We start from the raw sequence: 21591 nt of genomic DNA, 5'->3' as shown, positions 1-21591 counted from the left end.
CCCACACTTATGTTTTTTGGAAGAAGTCAGCGAGTGTAATACTACGATTTTCAAATCAATATCTTAAAATAATGGTCATATTTTGTATTTCACACCTAAGTTTAAGAATGGATTTTGCACAATTAAGAGAATTTATAATTTACTACCGTAATTACATCATACACCCAATTATTATTATTTTGCCTATTGGCAGGTTCCGGGATTAATAGAGAACATTTTTTTACTACTTAGGTTCAGGTCTGGATATGTTCCATTCATGTTCCTCGATATTTAGCTTTCTTCTTTAACTCCCAATATTTTCTTCTACTTTTCAAATCATTGATCAGTTGTGCTCTTCTTATATCTAGAAAACTAACCTGTATGCTGTTCCTTGTTAATGAATTTTTAGCGATATTTCTAGCACATCCCACAGGTACTCTTCTTCGCAGCTAAGGGTAACAATATTGTAAAGATTTTTTTTTTCTTTTAGGGTAGAGCTAAATGATTGTACACGGGAGATTAAACACTCCCATAACCTTTTATTATATTTAAAAAAAAAAAATCATTTTGTATACAATAGTAATAAATATTACAAATAAGTATAAGTTCCTCTAAATAACTTATTGATATGTTAGTAAATCATAGGAGTCCAATGACCATGCGTCTTAGAGAGAAGAACGGGAACTCTCAAGGACCATGCGTCTTTGAGAGTATACGATAGGAGCTTCCCAATGACTAGGCGTTTCAGAGAGTATAGGATAGGTACAGTCTGCAGCAAAAAAACCTGCAACATGAGCATGTAAGTTTATTGTGAAACGGCCCAAGTCTTTTACTCCAAAATAAGTGTGCAGGGGAGGACGCCGAGGTTTCTCCTGGCGTGATTCGTGCCACTTAGACGTTATGTTGATTCCCTGCGCTGTTAGGCGTAGTTTCACAATAAACTTACATGCTCATGTTTCAGGTTTTTTTTGCTGCGGACTGTACCTATCAATGGACTTTATGATTCAGACTTGGACATTACGGAAGTTAGAGAAGAAATATTTAGAAAGCTTCGAAATGTGGTGTTGAAGGAAGTTGAAGAAGATAAAATGGACAGATAGAGTAACAAACGAAGACGTTTTAAAACGGATAGGAGAGAAGAGGACGCTTCTAGCCACCATCCTTCGTAGAAAAGCCAATTGGATTGGACACATCTTGCGAAGAAGGAAAGATAGAAGGAAAGCGAGGAATAGGAAGAACAACGCAAGTGATCGAAGATTTGGAAAAATTGAAGAAAATATTGAGAGTTAAAAGAGGACACTGAAAATCGAGAAACATGGAAGAAACAGTTCCAGGTTCAGACTGAAAATTAAGAAGAAAAGAAAAAGAAAAAAAAGAAGAAAAAACCTCACTAGTCCCAGGACCAGCCAAAAGGCAGAATACCTAACAATAATACCTATCAATGACCATGTGGCTGAGAGAGCTGGTGCTTAATCAGTCGCTCGAGATTGATGCCTTCTACCGTGTTCTGTCTTCTTTTATCCTGAAATGTCAGATGACTTCGTCGATCTTCGTTACTTGCCAATCGTTGGCGATGATGGACGACGCCTTCTTCGTCAGGGTGTCTACTAAAATTCCAAAATGAAATTTCGCGACCTTTTCTTTACCAAATCATAAAATTTCATAACTTTTCAAGAGTGAATTTGGGTAAGAATTAGGCCGAATTTTCATCCATGCGATGGAAACTTACTTTGCTTGCGATTTGGTAGCGTCTAAACCCGACCATAGACATTTTTGATGGTGAATTTTGACGTTTTATAGGACAAAAGTTACTCCAATCTGTACTTACATTTGTACAGTTAAAAAAAAAAAAAAAGATCGTGACCCCAAAGCTAAATTTCGTGACTTTCGTGACCAATAGACACCCTGATCATGGTTCTCATATGAATTGTGTTTACAGCTAGCACGTGATGTTGAAACACGTAGAACTTCAATATACTCTAAAAGGAACATTATACAGGCAAGTTTCTTATATATATATATATATATATTACAATGTGTTCCATATGTTCAATTACCAATTTGTATTCGTCTTCCTATTTCTCGCTTTTCTTTAATCTTTCCCCTCTTTGGCGTAATGAAGAAAACAATTTCTTCGCTAGATGTGTCCAATCCAATTGGCCTTTCTTCTAAGAATGCTAGTTAAAAGTGTCCTCTTCTCTCCTACTCATTTGAAAACCTTTCTGGTTGTTAAGTCTCTATCAGCATCTTTTGTGGAATCTCTCTAAATAATTTTTCTCTAACATTCGTCACCAAGTCTCTGCACCATACAATCAAGTACTTCACGAATAGCATCTGACCAGCTTCTTCCTTAGTTCAAAGAATCTTCCCAAGGTACACTCATGTCCAAAATTATTGTCGCATGTCTATAAATGTCTTGTTGTAGGAATAGAATTTGATAAAGAATTCTCCCGGTATTTCTTATAATGTTAGTATGTGTATAATCGGCAAAGACATGTATGTGGCAAATTTCATGTCAAATGAGCAGTAAGTATGATCAATAACACGAAAAAAAAAAACTTTCTTGTCCATTTAGCAACGTTTTTATTTACTCATATTCTAATTTTCGTATTTATAATTCTTTTCCTATAAAATTTACGACAAATATACATTTCCCGATTATATACATAGTATCAGTATTAAAAGTACCCTGCAAAATCATTATCAAATTATATTCTTATAAGAAGACCGCTATAGATAGGCGACAAACACTTTGGACATGAGTGTACCTATTATTTTTGAAACGTTTTTCTGCCTTGTAGCGGTTTTTCGTACACATTACAGCAATTACGTTTGTCATAATTTGGAAATGTAGAATGAGCTTGCATAGGATTTAATTTTAAGAGGAATTTTATCCGAGTTGCAAGATTTTCCAGACTGAAAAAATCCATGAACATATCATGTTTAACAGCGCAACTGATAAAGGCACGCCAACAGGAGAGTGAAGCATTGAAACTGTAGACGTTTAATTTATTATAACGATTTATGAAAGACTTTCTCTTCTAAACATTAGGAAGTTGATTTATTAATCCCTAAGGTATTTTCAACCTAATAATTAATGTTTACTACAACATATTTCTCATTTCAACTTCTCATTATACGGGGTCGGCAAAACACTTTGTCAATGAGCGCAAAGTATAGGCTACCTTATCAGAAGCTATGACAACTACTGCTATAGAGTGAGTTAGTGAAGACAAAAAATATGTTTACCATACATACTAATAAATTTACCTTCGCTAGCCTTGAAAGTAATGTCAAAACCTGTCCTTTTTCCGGACAGTTGTCAAAATTAAACCATTCCAGAAGCTTCTCCAGTAAATCTCTTCTCTGAGCAAGTTGATTTTCTTCCACGAAGCCATTATCAAGCTTGGAAATAATATTTTGTAAGGTACGTACTCGAATTTCTTCTAATTTATGACCTAGAATAAGGAAACGTACTAATTATTTATATGTTATAAAATATTTCTTAATCTTTCCTTACAAATAACACATTTTCCCAAAACCTGGTATCCATAATCTTAAAATACATTTAACGGAGTATAACAAGACCGCAGAGTTAGAAGCAAATTTTAGGTCTCACTTTGAAAAGATATGACGTGCATACTGATTTTTAGATCACTGCTCGGATAATTCACAGGATCAAAGAAAATCTTATTCTACCTGTGAGGTACGTTTCAAGCAGAAGGTTATACGAATAAAGGAACAGAGGGTTATGTCAGATAATACAAAAAATGTATGCAGCCACCTATGGACGTCTACTTTATATTTACATGGAATGTTTTTTTCTCTTGGTTCTCTTGCAAAATCTGATGTATTGTAGTTTTTATTACCTCAGGACGTAGTTTATATGATAACCAAGTATGAATAAGATCACAGATAGGTTCAAAGTTGACCCCAGAATTACGCGGAACAATAGCATGAGTCCCAGCTTTTGTTCATTTAAGACATTCTATAACATTTTATACTCATATAGAGAGATACGTATCACCAGATTAAAAATATGGGGGCCACCATACACTATAAATAACAAAACAGCAACAAGTGATCATAAACATAAGTGTTTAAAAAAAGTTTGCTACGCCTTCACAGATTAATTCTATCAGTTTTAATTTTATCTCGCACCTTCCAATGCAGATTAACAACAGCTGCGTAAAAAGGTAAAAATTACACACACGTTGTTATGTATATAATCGTCTAGTAATGCCTTTAAAACTTCCAAACTTCTATTTTTATGTCTACACGAGACAACCCACTTTATTAAATATAGGAGGCTGAGAAAACGAAGGCAGGTGAGTAGTATTAAGAGTTAGGGCGTCGAAGGTGCTACCGGACAGGCACGTAGAAAAGGAGGGGGGTCCGGACCCCTCCCCCCTTCGAGATTAGAAATGAATAAAATTTAAGGATGAAACAAAAAGAAACGAGGGAAAAAAAAAAGATTCAGCGTTAAAAACAAAAAGATAGAGCAAGCATTTGGTTACTCTTTCTTATGAGTAGATTTGTATTACTTGCAATACATGGGTGAGTGAGCGGGATATTCTGGAAAATTAAGGGAATTTGAAATTTCTAGAAAAGTTACGGAATTTTCAAAATGTCTTCTACTAGTGAGGGAAATTTCAAGCTTTCGAAAGCATAGTGCCATTCTGTAACAGTGTAGACATTTTTTTTTAAAATCATAATCTTTCGTCATTCTTCTCTGCAGTATCAAACATGTTATTTCAGAAACAGTTTGCTACTGCTCCTTTAACCTGTTATTTGGAACAGACAGTAATTGACGAAATAATAATAATAAAGTTATGTGGAAAAAAAGTTCTTTTAACATTTGATTCAACAGAGAAAGGAACGCTGATATTGTAAAATATTTTACAAGACATTATTGGATATGTACTTTTTATAATAGTTGAGGTCATAATGAAAGCAAAATTGTTATATTTGAATGAACAGAGGATAGAACGTAAATATTGTAAACTCTTTTTCGATACTTGTTTTCATTCCTTTACTCGAGATTTCTTCATAGTTTCTTATTAAAATACTAACATATCCTCATTTTATTGTTCTAACAAGCCAATATATGTTGCTTATAAAATAGTTGAGACTGTTGGAGCTCCTGGGCCTTCAGTATTTCACGTCACCCCCCCCCCCCCTCTCGCATTACGAAATCCTGGCTAAACCAATATATGTTCTAGTAAAATAGTTTAGGATAATCGAGCCCCTGGCGTGATTACTACAGTACTTCATGTCACGCCCCCCCCCGAAAGAATATACGATTTACATGAACGATTAATTGACAAAATATGACTCGTCTCTCCTAGACCCAGTTCGTCCTTTCGCATAACTTTATCTAACCTGTCCATTGTAAGGTTAAAAGACAACGTTATTTCATGTTCGATTTCATGCTGTGGGTATCTATTTGTTTATGGTGGATTATTGGGGTTTACTTTAAATTATAGGCTCTAGGTCGGGTTTACGAGCATCAAAAAGTAGGACTATAAGATTTAGAAGCATTTTGTGACATACTTTTTACAGACAAGGTATACTCGGTGCAATTGTGTAGACAAGTGTGAAAAACAATCCAACCTGTGCTAAGTGAGTCTAAAAAGGTTAATATACTGCATTTTATCCGCGTTAAGGCAGGGAGCGTCCGTAGGGATCAGGTACGTTAGCGAAAGTGAGTATAAAACTTAATTCTACATTGTGGGGGCAATACAAACCATGAAGATAAATAGAACGTAATGTAACCTACCTAATCTAACCAAAATTAGGCTATATTTATCAAAAACTAGGAATTTTTAGAGAAAAATTCTGCTCTTTCATAATTAGAAAGCAGTGCCACTGCTCGCGTACACTACATGCTGATAACATTTTATGAATAAATTACCTTGATGTTACTCTTGTGAACTACTATGTGCTAAATTTTCTACATAGTGACCTAATATTCTTAATCTGCACCTCAATTTTGTGTAACTTTAACGAGGATTGGCCTAGTAAAATATGTACGACATAAATTTACCAGCATAAATTAAGTCATAAATAAATCACTATAACAAACCTAGTTTATAAATATTTAATGGACCAGCCACGCTATCACTCATCGTCAAAACACCTCATTAATAAAATTAAATATTCGATACATTTAATTCACTTTCTTTAAATCCACTTCAACCACTGAAACAATTTCATAAATTGCGAACGAAATACTGCGCTTTTCAACATATCAACAAACCAAAAACAGATGAAGTACGAATGCGTTTGTGCTTACATACATACACCATAGACATAAAATTTAGTACATTTTCCGCTGTAATGTAATAAATACTCAAAGAATATTTTTAATAAAATAAAAAATAAATTCATTTTAGTGAAATGTTATTACATTAAATTCATATTCAGTACTATATTATTAAAGTCTCGTTTCGTGTTTGCGTTCTTTGTTAGAACTTCAAAATGTCAAACGGATGCATTTGTCTTGTCTTCTTCACTATGTCAGTGATAATATTTGCACCAGGTTTTTTCTACCCATCTGTGCTTCCAATGCTTATTATTGAACATTTCGTAATAGCATATCACTCTAAAGAAGTTTACTGGTTGAATGCTTGAAGCTATATTGATTGAATGAAGTTTTTTTTTCCATTTCATGTTACTATTTTGTGTGTTAATCCCATTTTCTTGAGATGATTGTAACTTCCTGGGTCATATAGCTTCTTGAATATTATTGCGCTATCTTGGTTCTTGTTATATATACAGTGGCGTATTAACGATTTTGTTTCGGGGGGCTTTGCTAACTTTCGGGAGGGGACTTTGCCTGAAAATGTGAAAATTCTGCAAGATATTTCATATACTTTACTATAGTAAGTAATATTTCGGGGTGCTTAAGCCCCCTAAATACGCCACTGTATATAAATTGATCCCAGTAGCTATCATAAATCGAATGATAAGTTTCATCGAAGTCCAATTATGAGTAGCCAAATGTATTTATATGATAAAGGAGTATACCTAGGATGCATTTTCAAATGAAATATTACTTTGGTAGAAAAAACTTTTTCGAGTCTTCTTTCATGCATAGGCTATAATGCATACTTTCGGGTGGTCCCCTCCGAGTTAATACAAATAATAAAATTATCACATACCAGTTTTATGCAGTGTACATGTTTTAACAAATAACATCCAAGTATTTCCCCTTCATATTCTAACTTTGAACCCCGAGAAAAAATTCTAGCAGAAGCCTGATAAAAATATTCGTTTACTTCATAGAGGCTAGTTCGGAGAGTAGAGTAGAGTAGAGATACTAGAGGTTTTTCTCCACTTCAAATTTTGGGATAAACTTTAAAAAAAAAAAAAAGTAGGGACATTCAAAAATGATTTTGCATTGCATCGTAATAATGATTTGACTAAAGGAATGATTGTAATTTTCGTATAGAAGAACATGGCCCCAACTAAATAGCTTTTCTTTGCAATTTTGTGATCGTAGGGGAAAACAAAAATTTCTCCTCTAGGTTTGCGATTTTACATTACGTGAAATTAAACATACCGATGTTAGTCGCACCGCAAATGATGTTTGATGTCGTTTGTCACAAAACTAATCACAAGTGACCATTATCAAACGATCCATAGGTGCAAGTCACGATCCTTTCGGCAGGGCTGTCCAAACACATTATCAGAAAAAAAATGAGAATATAAATACTTTTTTCTCATAATATGACTGAACAACCCTGCGGTAAAGTCGTGACTTGTGTCGTTCGATATAGCCATCAGTCGTAGATAGGCCCGATTAAATATTGATTTGTGATGAGTTTATGACAAACGGCATTCGTTGATAATATCACAAACCTTCTTTTAAACATGGTTATTAAACTCACCAGTTAGCCAAGTCCTTAGTAGGACGTTAATTACACGTAACATTTTTCTGAATATGGCCCAAAAGAATTAAGTTTGGTTCATTACTAGATTTGTTTTAATAGGAACAGAGTCGTACGTGATTTGAAATTAAATCTACAGTGTGTGTGTAGGTCATCTTTACCAGTCTTTGCAAAATTTTGCTGTGCGCAACGCAACGTACATGCTGGAACAAGCAATTGTAAGTGATTTATCAATTATCGAAAACTAGAACTCCTTGTTTGCATTCTAAATTATATACGTCACTAAAGCGAACAGTGAGCAGAGAGATTGTACCATGAATGCTAACACTGAATGCACCCAAAAGAACTGTTACTAGCAGAAAATTTGACACACACTGCCATCTAGTGAAAGAAAACTAAGTAAAGTTATGAAGTCGAAACCCGAAACTGAGAGGTGTGTGTTAGACGTGGAAATTAAACGTACGGCATAACACACAAGGATTATAGCATTTAAGACGTTGTGAGCTTCGACTGAGTGTACTTCTGTGCTAGGTCTACAGCTGATTTTGAGTGCTCTTTAGTTTCGTTGTTCTCACATTATAGTGTCTTTGACTTGTGTTCTCTTCCTTTTATTTACTACGTGTGTGGTGCATTAGTGCAAGGTTTTTTTTTTTTTTTCACTTTCGTCGCTGCCAAATATGGCAGCCTCCTCTGACGGACATGTGCTCCAATCAACTAAGATGGATACTTCATCATCTACTAATTCTACTACTCATATAACAACTGTGCCCTATGCACACACTACCAACAACAGTTATAAAAATCACCATCTAGGACCTTATGTCGTCCACGTGTCCTCCACGTCTGCCTTGGGCAAACAACATCCTATGAAGTTAGGTCGACTCTTATATAATAACAATCTTACAGATGTCACAGATATTCGCACTCTTGGCCCCCAGGGTTTAAAGGTCTTTTTTCGAACTGGCAAAGCAGCCAACGATTTCCTACAACATCCTTTATTAGCGGCACATAATTGGCGTGCTTATATTCCGAATTACGCCGTTTCATGTCAGGGTATCTTACGAGGAGTCGATCCGTCCTTAACGGACGATGAACTCATCACTGCGTTACGCAGTAGCGCTCCAATCTTACATGTTCGCCGTATGTTTCGTAAACGTTCTTCGTCTGATGTTTCTACAGTTCCCCCTACCTCTGACTCTTCTTTACCTCCAACCTCCGATTCTCCACCTTCTGTTACGGATTCTTCCATCCCCACCGGCACAATCGTAGTCACTTTTGATGCCAACACTCTCCCCTCCCATTGCAACCTTTTCTATTTTCACCTTCCCGTCGAAACATATATTCCGAGACTCAAGCAATGTACTAACTGCCTTTTTTACGGCCATTTTAAGCAGGCCTGTCGTGGTAAACAATCTTGTGTTAGGTGCGGCCTACCCGGCCACCCCTTTTCCTCCTGCTCTGCACCTCCCAAATGTAAGCACTGTGCTGGTGACCACGTGGCTACCTTCCCTCAGTGTCCTGAACGCCTTATACAAATTCAAATTAATACTCTGATGGCTACAGAACATCTATCCTATACCGATGCCAAACGACGCTATTTAACCACGACCCCTGCACAGCGCTCCTTACAGGGAGATCCACTTCCCCATTCTACTTCGTCCTCCCTTGCCAATTCTAGCTTTACTCCGTCCTCTATCCCTACCTCCGCTTCCTTTTCATATTCAGCTGTTACTTCTCGGCCTTCCACTTCTCATTCTCCTTCCTCTCCTACCGGTGTTAGAAAAAAGCGCTCTCTCAGTCCTCACTCTTCGCCTTCTTTTTCTGCCCGTCCCCCACCTCTTCCAACTGACCGATCCCCTTTAGCATTTTCTCCCCTTCCCAGTACTGTCACAGCTTTTCAGAAACCGTCAAATGCGGCAGATCCTATACCTTCTTTTTCCTCCGCTGTTTCGTCCATCCTTTCTATTTTAGAAAAATCGCAACATAAATTTTCTCCTCCCGACTATAAATCTTGCATCACCATACTCAAGCTATTACAATCACATTCACTATAAAATCATCTGGTTCCTGCTTTTCTACTCTCTTACAATGGAACATGAGGAGTTCTCGCAGTAAAATGTATGCCTTACATCACCTCATATCTCTATTTCATCCGTCTTTTCTCTTACTCCAAGAAACCTGGCTTACAGATTCCTACCGTTTTAACACCCCTTCCTACCATTGGCTTCATGATGTTCGCCCAGACGGTCGAGGGGGACTCTCTCTCGGCATTCATCATTCTTTACCTTACGTACTACACCCTCCTCCCATCCAATACCCAGAAGTTCAATGTCAAATGGTCACCGTTCACTCTCTCACCCTGGTTAACCTCTACATTCCTCCTCACGTTCACCTTCCTGATCATCTCTGGCTCTATCTTTTTAATTTCCTTACTCCTCCCTGGATTGTGGGTGGCGACGTAAATTGTAATCACCCGTTCTGGGGGGCTCCTTTTTCCAACCCCGCTGGCTCTGCCCTATATCGTCTACTTCCCACCTTACCCTGTACTCTTCTGAATACTGGTACTCCTACGCGTCTTCCCCGTCCCCGTGAACTTCCTACCGCACCTGATCTCACCTTTTGTTCTCCAGCTTACTCTAGCCACCTTACATGGACTGTTACTTCCGATCCCTATGGCAGTGATCACTTTCCCATCATTTTACATAACTCTACTTCTCCTTCCTTTTCATCCTCCTCCTCTATAGGTCGCCCATATTCTACTAACCTCGATTGGTCTCTTTATTCTTCCTGCTTTGCCCATTTCTCTCCCCCTCCCTCGTCTAGTGATCCTCTCCATCTTCACACTGCATTTTGTTCTCGCCTTTCTCAAGCAGTATCACACTCCCACCCTGATCCGTCTCCCTCCATTCGATCCTCTAATGTCCATTCGCCTTATCCTAAATGGTGGACTAGGGAATGTCAACAATGGATTTTCCGACGGCGTCAAGCCCTTAAAACATACCTCGCCACTCGTTCCTATTCCAATTTCCTGGTATATCAACAAACCCAAGCCACTACGACCCGTATTCTTCAACAAACCCGTCGTAATGCCTGGCGCCAATTTTGTTCCAACCTCCGTTATGGTTCCTCTTTATCCTCCATTTGGAAATTTTACCGCTCCCTTCGTAACAAGACATGTCGTCCTCCCTCTGGTGAATCTATTTCCTCTCCCTGGCTTCATCAATTCCATTCCCAGTTAGCACCATCCACATGTCTCTTCCCTCCTCTCTGGCTTTCACCTCTCTATTCTCCAGAACCATCAACCCCTATCCATCGTCCTTTCACTATGTCTGAACTTTCTCTCATCTTATCCCGCCTACCCAACTCCTCATCTGGCAAAGACGGTATACATTACCGCCACCTACAACATCTTCCTCCACTGTACCAGAACTTCCTACTCACCTTATATAATACTGTATGGTTTTCTGAACGAATTCCCCCTCAGTGGAAAGATTATGTCATTATCCCCATCCTCAAACCCACAAAACAACCAGGTATCGCTGAACATTATCGTCCTATTGCCCTCTCCTCATGTCTTTTAAAGGTCTTCGAACATCTTCTGAAACAACGCCTCCAATGGTTCTGTGAACACCACCTTTTATTTTACAAACAACAATACGGTTGTCGACTAGGCTCCAGTGTTTCTGACTGTCTGTCTGTTCTTATCTCTGATATTTGGCTTGCTTTTTCCCGTACCCAGTTTGTTTTTGCCGTATTTATTGATCTTTCTCAGGCTTATGACTCTGTTCCCCTTTATGATCTCATAGATATACTTTGGCAACAAGGCATCCCTTCGAAATATCTCCGCATCATTTACAACCTTCTGGTCCAACGTATTTTGTATCTTCGCCTCGGTTCCCAACTCTCTGAAGGTCGCACCACTTCTCAAGGTCTTCCTCAAGGTTCTGTATTATCTCCTCTTTTGTTCAATCTCTTTCTGGCCCCAATTCTTCGCCAAACCAGTAACACTGTCCGGGTTCTTTCCTATTGTGATGATTTAGTCTTCTATATTACTTCTCCCTCCCCACAACTAGCTATACCTCAACTCATTTCAGCTCTCACCACTTTCTCCACCTGGTGTTCTACACATGGCTTACGAATAAACTGGAACAAAACTTCCTTTCTAGTCTTTACTCGCAAACGCTCTCCCGCCCTACCCTCCCTTACTTTCACCGGTATCACTCTTCCTCGCCGTCCTTCAGTTAAATACCTTGGAATCGTTTTAGACTCTTCTTTACGTTGGACCCCCCATTATCATCTTCTACATCAAAAAACATCATCCTTCTTACGTTTAATTCGTTCTATTTCTACTTCTACTTGGTCTACAGATTTTCGTGTTCTTCTCCTGTTATATAAACAGGTTTACTTACCTATTTTAACGTATGGTGGTTTCTTTCTATCTCCATCTCCTTCTCGAGTCTTTCAAAAATTCCAATCCCTTCAATATACTACTCTCTGCCGTACACTTAGTCTCCCTATCACCACTGCTGCCACTGCGCTTTATTCTGAGACCCGAGTTCCACCTTTAGCAATTCACTTGAAACACCTCTCCGACAAATTCTGTCTTCAACGTTTCCAATTTACACGATCCTCTCTCCTCCCTAAACTCACTCTGCTTCGACACCTTCATACAGGCCGCAAACGTTCTCCATATCTCGCATCTCTCCCCTTCATATACTCCAGTTATCTAGATCTTGCACCACATCTATTACACATCCAGCGCACGTATACTCTCCCTTGCTACTTGCATGATTATCCAGTTCTTTCCCAATCCTTTTCTATAATTTTTCCCCAATACCCTTCTACCCAACTTATCCCTCCCGAAACTTACCAACATTGCTTTTCCTCATCCATTCCTCCTCTCCCACAGGACACTGTTCATTTGTACTGCGATGGTTCTGGCCAGGGCGTGCATTTGGGATCAGCCTTCTACGATTCCTCTCTTCAACAATGTTTCAGCTTTCAACTGCCCCATTATGTCTCTACCTTTCTCACTGAAGCTTATGCCTTGTTTGCGACTCTTCTTCATTCACTTCAGCATCAGTATACATCTATCTGTATCGCCACTGATTCTAAATCTCTCCTCCAATCCTTACAATCTTCCCCTTGGACCTCAAAATCCTCCTGGATTCTTTATGAAATCCGTTTTCTTGTATACCGCCGGACTTCCCTCAACTATACTACTTGCTTAATTTGGTCCAAAGGCCATGTCAACATCCTCGGGAATTCTCTTGCCGATGCCGCAGCCCGTTTCGGAGCCCTGCATGGCACTCCCATAGATCTTTCAGTCTCGCCTATTGACCTTTTTCCACGACTTATTACACTTCATTATCAACGCTGGACTGCTTATAATGCCTCCTGTACTAAGGCACGTTGGTACTGGCACCATCCTTGCTCTCTCCGCTCTCCATCTTGGTTTATTCAACATCCTTTCTCTCCCTCCTACCTCCATTTTCTGCTCCGTAACAGACTTCACATTCTGTATACTCCTCAACGCTTATATCTTCTCCGAAAACGTACCACTCCACTTTGTAATTGTGGTCTCGACACTGGCTCTATCGATCATCTTATTTTCTCTTGCCCTCTCTATCAACAATATCGCACGCCATTTCTCTCGATTCTTCATAAATTTCACGGTTCTGGCCCTTTTAATGTAGATTCGTTCATTTTCACCTTATCCCCACCTGTTCTAACTGCTTATTATCTTTTTTTTGGGTTAAATTCCAAAGTTGGGCGTCCGTTTCTAGCAAAATTTTTAAAATTTACAGGAAATATATGGATAATTTGATCGATTGTGTGCTTGATAATATATAAAAGTCTCGAAAAAACTGTTTATTTGTTATATATAAGCGGTTATAAACATGGGACTATATGGCGAGCGGAAGGAACTACTTGGCGCAAGGTAACCGAACAGTTGCATTGTGGGAAAGAAACGAGCATTTATGTTACCAATATGGCGAATGTACAAGGGCAATGAACTAGCAATTTTAACATTTGTGAAGGAATACATTGATAACAAGCAAAATCTTTTGAAAGTTTGTGAAGACCACGGATTAATGAACCAAATAACAAATTGCAGAAAGTATGGAAAGGAGATAACAATGAAAAAAACTTGATTAAAGCGGACGCCCAACTTTGGAATATATGCCTTTTTTTACAAAGAACTAAGTTATTCAGCATCTTATAAACATCTCTAAAGATTCATCCCAATTCCTCATCTTTTTCTTTTCATCAAACCGAATATAATTGCCGGGAGAGCGATCTTCGCTAAGGCAAGAAACAACCGCAGAAGAAGAAGAAGAAGAAGTGTGTTAGACGTTGCTATATGTTGGAAATTAGCTGAGCGATAAGTGTTGTGCTCGGTATTTCGTCGTCGTGAGTGAAGTATCGGTACGTTTGTAGACAGAAGGTCTTATGATGTTATGATGCAGTTCTGAATGTGAACTAGTGCTGTTAACTAAATCAGGTGTTTATTTCATTTCCTTCAAGTATTTATCTGTATATTGATAGTGGATAGCCTACTTTAATCGATTACAACATATCGCACAAGGAAGTGGAGAGTGGGAGGATGTGATTTATCAGAGGAACGCCCCGAGTCATGTGTGTAGAAGTTAGATAAGAAGGTCAGAAGTCTGAAAACCAATTTATTGACGTAACTCTTCGAAAGTCTTGTGTACTACTTAGATTAGATATGTATCAAGTGTCAAAACTAGGCCTAGTTCCGGTAAGACCAATAACTTGTTTGTATATATAAAAGATTGTATATTATTAGCGAAACTCGTATACTATAACCCAATATAATAAGACCAATTCAGTACCCAATCATAATCAGGAGGTTAAAGAAATAAGGGTTCCGGACTGTAAATAGTTTTTCCAAAGTTCTTAGTTTGCTGTTGACTGTAAATTAAATTAGTAAAGCCACTTTGGCACACTACTCGAAATAATTGTTCAAAATTAGAATTCACTAATTTCCTTTTTATTGTTTCCTAAATGATTTGCACTAGGCGACATGAAAATATCTCACATTGCATTTGTTAAAATTCAAGGGTGCCATCATAAGCCATTGTTGAAAGATTATAATTCTTTGACAATTTGCGCATAAATACAGTGTCCTGATGTTTGTATAAAAACAATGAAAACTACAAAGCATCCTGTGCTAGATGGCCACTAAAAAGCACGAATGCTAACACGAAAAATTAACGAAGTCGTAGCAGGGCGAAGCTGGAGGGCCCGAGATTTAACGAGGGGATGCGTCCGAATAGAACATGCGCGTCAGCGATGGTGGGTCGTAGTAAAGAGGAGTGGGTTTTGACAATGATAAGGGTTTCAGTAGCACTTGTCATAGTTTCGTAGTAGTAGCATTCCAATTGTAAACATAAAGTAGAACTTCTCTACACTGTGCAGGACTTTACGACCGCTGGAAAATAGTTTCTAATACAGTCATCTTTTATATCTACTCACTTATTTTATCCGTAATAAAGCACTTGTAAGGATTTTACACAAGTAACCCTACACTTGTAATTACTTAAAATAAAGATGCATTACTTTGTATTTAATTCTATCGCTTGCAGATATTTGTTTCTTTATAAATGTATCATTTCATACAAAATAGTTAATTTTACCTGTAAATCTTCCAAAATCTGATGCGCCAAAAGTAAACCGGTACCCTGGTAGTTATTGTTACACAGGAAATGTGTGAGATACAATGAAGTTGGAAAAATCAAGTAACATTTTTGCTTTTAATGATAATCTAATAGATATACAGTATTATTTTCTGTTCACATGCAGAAATGCGTACAGAGATTAATAAGCGTGGAAACTAATATTAATGCCATAAAAAACAATGTCTCCGAAAAGCACGGACTGGTCTGTGCTAGGCGGTCACTACAAGATATAATTATGAGTATTCTGATTCAGAGTAGAACGTAACTGGATAGTTGCGCGATAATGTAACTTTAAAACACAAACCAAGTCGTGAAAGGTGGCCACTAAACAGCATGAATTGTTCAGTCGGCGGTTCTGCCAAGTTGAAACTTTATAAGTAAAATACGATGTGAAACATTTTACGTGAGAGAATGAGAATGTGAACATAAGTAATTACTGTTAGTGCAAAGTATATTGAATGAATAAGTGTTCACTTCCACTATACTTCTTTATAGTATTTACCCGCTATCGCTGACGCGTCTGCTCACTACGGACGCACTCCCTCGCTATCTCTCGGATCCACCTTCTGCGCTCCTTCTCTTGACTCGGTTAGATGGCATTCGTGCTTTTTTAGTGGCCACCTAGCAGGGTTGGTTAAACTAGAAATAAGTTAATTAAGATACATGACAGAACATCCACACAGAGCGGAAATTGGATTGTATGTAAGTTCTTGGAAAAATAGCAGCAGTCCACGAAGAAAACGAGTGTCGTCACCAAGGAGCAAGTGCAGATGTTCTGGAAGCTCGTAACGTTGTCGGTGTGGAGCCACAGCGAGGCAATCGACAAGAAGATGACGAAAAGATAAAAGGACTCTACAGAAGACACATTCTGGAGCTGCAGTGTTACGTAAAAGATATGCATGTATCAAGTGACTGAGTCAGGACCGCGGTGGCTCAGTGGTAGAGCGTTCACCTCTGGTGCTTGGGTTCCCGGGTTCGATCTCAGCCCCCGTCAATTGAACTTTGTGTTGGACAAACGCCGTGTGCGTGGGTTTTTTCGGGGTTCTCCCGTTTCCTCCCACTCTTCATTCCACCATTTCATTCATTTCCCATAATCACAGTCTCCTTTAGCCTAACCGGCATAACCGTGGGACGTAAAAGTCAAAGATTTCATTTCATTTATTTTCAAATGACTGTGTCTAATACCCAGTCGAGTTTTCCGTCTGAGTCAGGGCAGGAGCGCAGTAGGATAGCCGTTGCAGTAGCGAGGGATGCGTCCCTAGGGAATAGGCACGTAAGCGACTGTGGGTATATGCATAAACAAGGATACTACTAAAGCACTTCATATGGCACATATGCCTTTGTGTGTGGCATAGCTTTGCGACACTTCTGTGGTCACTTTGTGCACTATTTTCGCATGGCATCTCACTTATCGTGTATTTCTTATGGAGTGCTATTTCGTAGAGAACAAACTTTTCATTTCGTATTTCTACCTTGTGCATGTAAGAGGTAAGATCAAGATATCTTTTGATTACTGCTTGTGAGATCAGTTTACATATTTCTTCCATGGATTTTAAAATGTTATGTCCCCGTAAAATGCATTAGTATCGAAAATTTTGTTTCATTTCACCATATTTGGTTCTCATATAATTTTTCTCTTATTTGTTTCCTCTACATTTCTGTATTTTTCCTCATAATTGCAGCACATATGCTCTAGATTAGTTAATAGGATAGTGGGTTTGAAACACCGACATTTTATGCTCTATAACCTGTTTACTTAATATCACATCAATACGCGAACCCGTAGTTCAGAATTTATCTTCGTTTTTCTTTCTGTTTAACTGCCCTTCACTTGTGGTCTTTTATTACCTATTTTGTTACATTCATGCTGACCGCGTGATGCTTTCGTCTGATTCTGTAATTTATCCGTAAATTTTATATTTCAGAGCTGCATCTGCGGCATAGGGTACATCTTAATATAAGACACTCTTTGTATTCCTGTATCTCTTCCGTTTATTTGGTGATTACAGGAATATTCCTGTATTTTCAATATTTCAACTCTTACGGGTATCATAGTGACGACTACTCTTTTTCTACTTCTAGGAAACTCAGTATCAATATTTTTACAGCCTGTGTTATTTGGTACTGTCCTGTTAAAAGAAATAAGCTCCAAGTAGGTGCAAGAAAATACTTCTCCTTTAGCGCTTGTCTACCTATTGTATTCATTCTCTGACAAATTTGAAGAGAACGTTGCAGTTCCTAGTAAGTTTATTTATGTTCACTATGCTATTTCATGATCTTCATGTTCGTACGTCTACAAAAAATAAATAAATAAAAGAAATTAAATCATGAAACAAATTTCACCTTTTTTTGTCTCATGTTTATGCTCCGAGGCTAAAGAATATTGTGTTGGATTATATTTTTATTTAGTTTGACGTACCATGATAATGCACCAAGGCTAAGGGAGACTGTGATGATGAGATTAATGATAATGGTGGAATAACGAAATTTTGAAGAAACTGTAAAATCCCGAGAAAATCTATCCACACGGTATTTGTCCTCTATAAAGACCTCTTGACATGAGCTGGGATAGAAACAGGAAGCACGTACGCGCCAAAGGTGAGCGTTTTATCACTAAGCTATCGGGATTCATGAATGATCGTATACTCAAGTGGTAACATGAACCAATTGGGAAGAGACGGGAGTAGACCCAGAAAACCTACAGACACGGTGTTTGTCCGCCATAAAGCCTACTTAGCTCCGGCTGGAATCAAACCAAAGACTCCATTCACCACAGGTGAACGTTCTGTCATTGAGCCAGTGCGGCTATACAAAGTTCGTTAGGAAAATAAGCGTAACGATACAGGTGTTGACAAATAATATTTTTTTTTTTAAAATGTCATAGTATGTATGCTAGGGTGTTCTCAATCTGCACCATACCAATTCCTTTAGACATGAAAGCTAGTAGTAGTTCTCTTTTGGATGCGAAGGCATCCCGGTTTTATTTTCAGCAATGTGAGTTTGCAATGGACACGGCCATAGCCGTGGAATTTTCGGAATTTCTCCCCACCCACTTTCGCATTATTCCCAGTTTCTATCAGTGTTGGAAAAAATACAGTTTTTTTCTAAAGATGTTCAAAATATTTTAAACATGTTTTAAAACACGCACACAAAAACATGTTTTAAACATTTTGAACAGTTTAAAAGATGATTTTTAACATATTTCAAAATCGTGTAATAAATATTTATTAGTTTTTTTCTTTCTTGCAACCGATCTTTTCATTTATTTTATTCTCGTTAAGACTGTCTGTGGCTATTTGAGAATGCGTTTTCGAAGCGTTACCCCCTAGAGCGAACGCGACCAAGGTGGCTATTTGGTAACTTTACTTTTGCCAGAGTTCGGGGGCGCGGTGGCTCAGTGGTAGAGCTTTCACCTCTGGTGCTTGGGGTCCCGGGTTCGATTCCAGCCCCCGCCACGTGAACTTTGTGGTGGACAAACACCGTGCTCGTGGGTTTTCTCGGGGTTCTCCCGTTTCCTCCCACTTTCTTCATTCCACCATTTCACTCATCTCTCATCATCACCGTCTCCTTTAGCCTAACCGGCATAACCGTGGGACGTAAAACTTAAAGATTTCATTTTTTTTTTTTGCCAGAGTTATAAATCATACTGTGAGCCAGTCAGGGTTTCCAGGTCTTTTTTTGTCAAGTCCAGGTCTATAGTAGCAGAGTTCCAATACTCTGCACAAAGCAGTTGTTTCTTGCTAAAATCCCCTTGCCTGGCAACACGTCTTTCCTTTTTTCCTTCCTTTTGACATCTTTTAAACAGCAGGCGGTCTATTGTTCCGAAACACACCAAATACGCTCGAGCTGACATTTTCTCCGCGTTTTTATTGCTTTCGCGTTTGTGATTAGCCATCCACATTTAAATACATGGTCAGCGTATTCCAAGCGTACGCATGAGCAATAAAAACGCGTTGCGATTGCTTCAAATAGCCGCCCTGTAACTGTGTAGGGTACAAAATATTTCAGTATAGATTAGTAATTCTCAACTTATTTCATATCACGGCCCCCTCTTATTACATCCTATTGCCAGTGACTCGTAAGTACTTTCTTGATTGTAATAAGCTTTTTAAGTAGATTTCAAATTTCTACCTACTATAGAGATTTCACACAATCTATCAATATGCATGATCAAACAAAGGTCCTCACCACCTTTGTGTGTTGAGAACGGATTGAGGGGGAACGATGAAACTTGGAAGTGGTTTGACACATCAGATAGTGCTATCAAGCATCATGGCGGACATCTTTGATTGGTATTCGAAATTTTAAATGCAAAGGGAGTCATGTTACATGTTCTAAGGCTAGAATTTTACCAGAAATTCGCTTGGCGGTTATTTTAGCCCCCAAAACAAGTCATTTCGGAGTTACTGCTTCTGAAAGTTTTCTAGTTATACCTTTAGAGACTAAACTCGCTTTTCGTGGAGGCGGGTGAGATTTTTGTTGCAAAATTTCATTACTGTTCGAAGACTGATGCTAATAAAATTAGTTTAAAATAATAAATTTTCGAAAAGTAATAGCTATATGAAGCACACATCATGTTGTGCTAACTTTAGAATATTTTCTGCAAACCTATGTAATTGTTTTTAGAGTAAATAATTTATTGAAGAAATTTAATATTTGAGGTGTTCAGAGCACAATGGATCCAAATTCATTTTCAATAAGGTTCAGTTTTGCTCAGGAAATGAATTCTATTTCAAAACGTAATATCTTTGCAGTCAAGAGTCCAAAACAAATGTAACCAAAACCATGCGAAAGGGCGTGGGACTGTTTCATATGACAGCCGCTAGGCAGGGGGTCAGTGGGACAGGAGGGCAACCGTCCCCATCCCCACTCTGGATTTCAGATTATGGGGGCAGTAAGGCAGTTTTAGAAATCTTTTGATAAGCAAAGTCCAACAGAACAAGCTTGAGGTTCTTACGCCGAAAAAATACGGAGAACGTACAGATGCTCCACAAGATGTATGCAAGGGATTCTGCAAAGGAACGTTGGGACTCCCTATAACCTGGCAAGTAATCCTTACGTTCCTTTGGGAAATCCCTAACACACATCTTGCGGAGGTTTGAAACATACATTTTTCAATCGAGCAGGTATGACTTCGAGTGTCATATTCTAAACCGCACTCTCTTCGTTGCGTTCTGTATGAATTACAGCCCTCTGAAGTTCATTTTCCCATGGTTTCGGTACCTTCTATCGCCGAAATTATCCATCACTGACCTAAGTTCCACAGGACTTCTTTACTGGTTTCGGTGTTGGGAATCAGCTCTCGAAGTTTATTCAAATAGTTTCTTACCGTCCTGTATTTTATGAGAGAAATTTAGCATCTCATGATCCTTTAAGCTATGAACATGAAATTCGGTATATAAACTCCTCATTAAATATAAGGGGACATCTGCTCCATTGTATTTGAAATTTCCCTTTTTAAAGGAAAAATGGGAAGTACTTGCGATATTTCTTTTACCACATGAAAAGCAACATTGTCTTTTGTTTATGATCACATCACAAGAAATCGACTGACATTGATGTAGGAAAATAGTTACGGTACTACCTAACTCAAGATGGATTCTTATCACGTCACTTATTAAAGGGGTATCCCAAGTGGTTAGGGGGATACTGATGCTAGGAGTTCTTGGTTTGACCTCACCCCATGCGAATTTGTTACAGGGGCGGCTCTATAATATATTTACAAAGTCACGTAACTTCCCAATTAATACAAGAAGCAAACGTAAAAAACAGTAATTCAAATTATTTCATGCTTAAACTTAAAAATTAGCAAAAATGTATTTAGTTCAGTCTGGTTTCAGACAATTCAATGAATCATAAGCACTGAGAAACGATTCGAAGTACACTTTTTTTTTGTTGTTGTTGTTCGTGACTACTTATTTCATACCCACGTAAAACATTAAAACAAATAATAACTACACTCAATTATACTATTATTATTTGAGTTGTTTGAAAGCAGAGTAAACTAACTATTCGTA

The 21591-nt window shown here is 38.2% G+C and overlaps 2 protein-coding genes across 5 annotated transcripts in view; one reads left to right on the top strand and one right to left on the bottom strand.

The window, feature by feature from the left end:
• Positions 1 to 6362, bottom strand: part of ana3 (rotatin homolog anastral spindle 3) — a 105561-nt gene extending 99199 nt beyond the window's left edge. The window contains exons 1-2 of the mRNA XM_081745941.1: positions 6065 to 6362; positions 3250 to 3437 (exon numbers count right to left, since the gene is read on the bottom strand). Of these exons, the coding sequence (XP_081602067.1) occupies positions 3250 to 3437; positions 6065 to 6107 (231 nt within the window). The 5' untranslated portion in view covers positions 6108 to 6362. The remainder of the gene's footprint in view (positions 1 to 3249; positions 3438 to 6064) is intronic.
• A 1864-nt stretch (positions 6363 to 8226) lies between these two features.
• Hyccin (PI4KA lipid kinase complex subunit hyccin) overlaps positions 8227 to 21591 on the top strand; it is a 122819-nt gene continuing 109454 nt past the window's right edge. The window contains exons 1-2 of one of the 4 annotated variants that reach the window (XM_081745154.1): positions 8227 to 8304; positions 14215 to 14376. The gene's annotated coding sequence lies outside the window, so the exon portion shown is untranslated. Of the gene's footprint in view, positions 8305 to 14214; positions 14377 to 14417; positions 14635 to 21591 lie in introns of those variants that run through there. The other 3 variants (XM_081745152.1, XM_081745151.1, XM_081745153.1) reach the window with 3 other exon arrangements.

The sequence above is a fragment of the Thermobia domestica genome, chromosome 18, assembly GCF_964235325.1.
Source record: "Thermobia domestica chromosome 18, izTheDome1.hap1.1, whole genome shotgun sequence".
In the NCBI taxonomy this organism is placed as follows: Eukaryota; Metazoa; Arthropoda; class Insecta; order Zygentoma; family Lepismatidae; genus Thermobia; species Thermobia domestica.
This window is presented reverse-complemented; position numbering and strand designations above follow the sequence as displayed.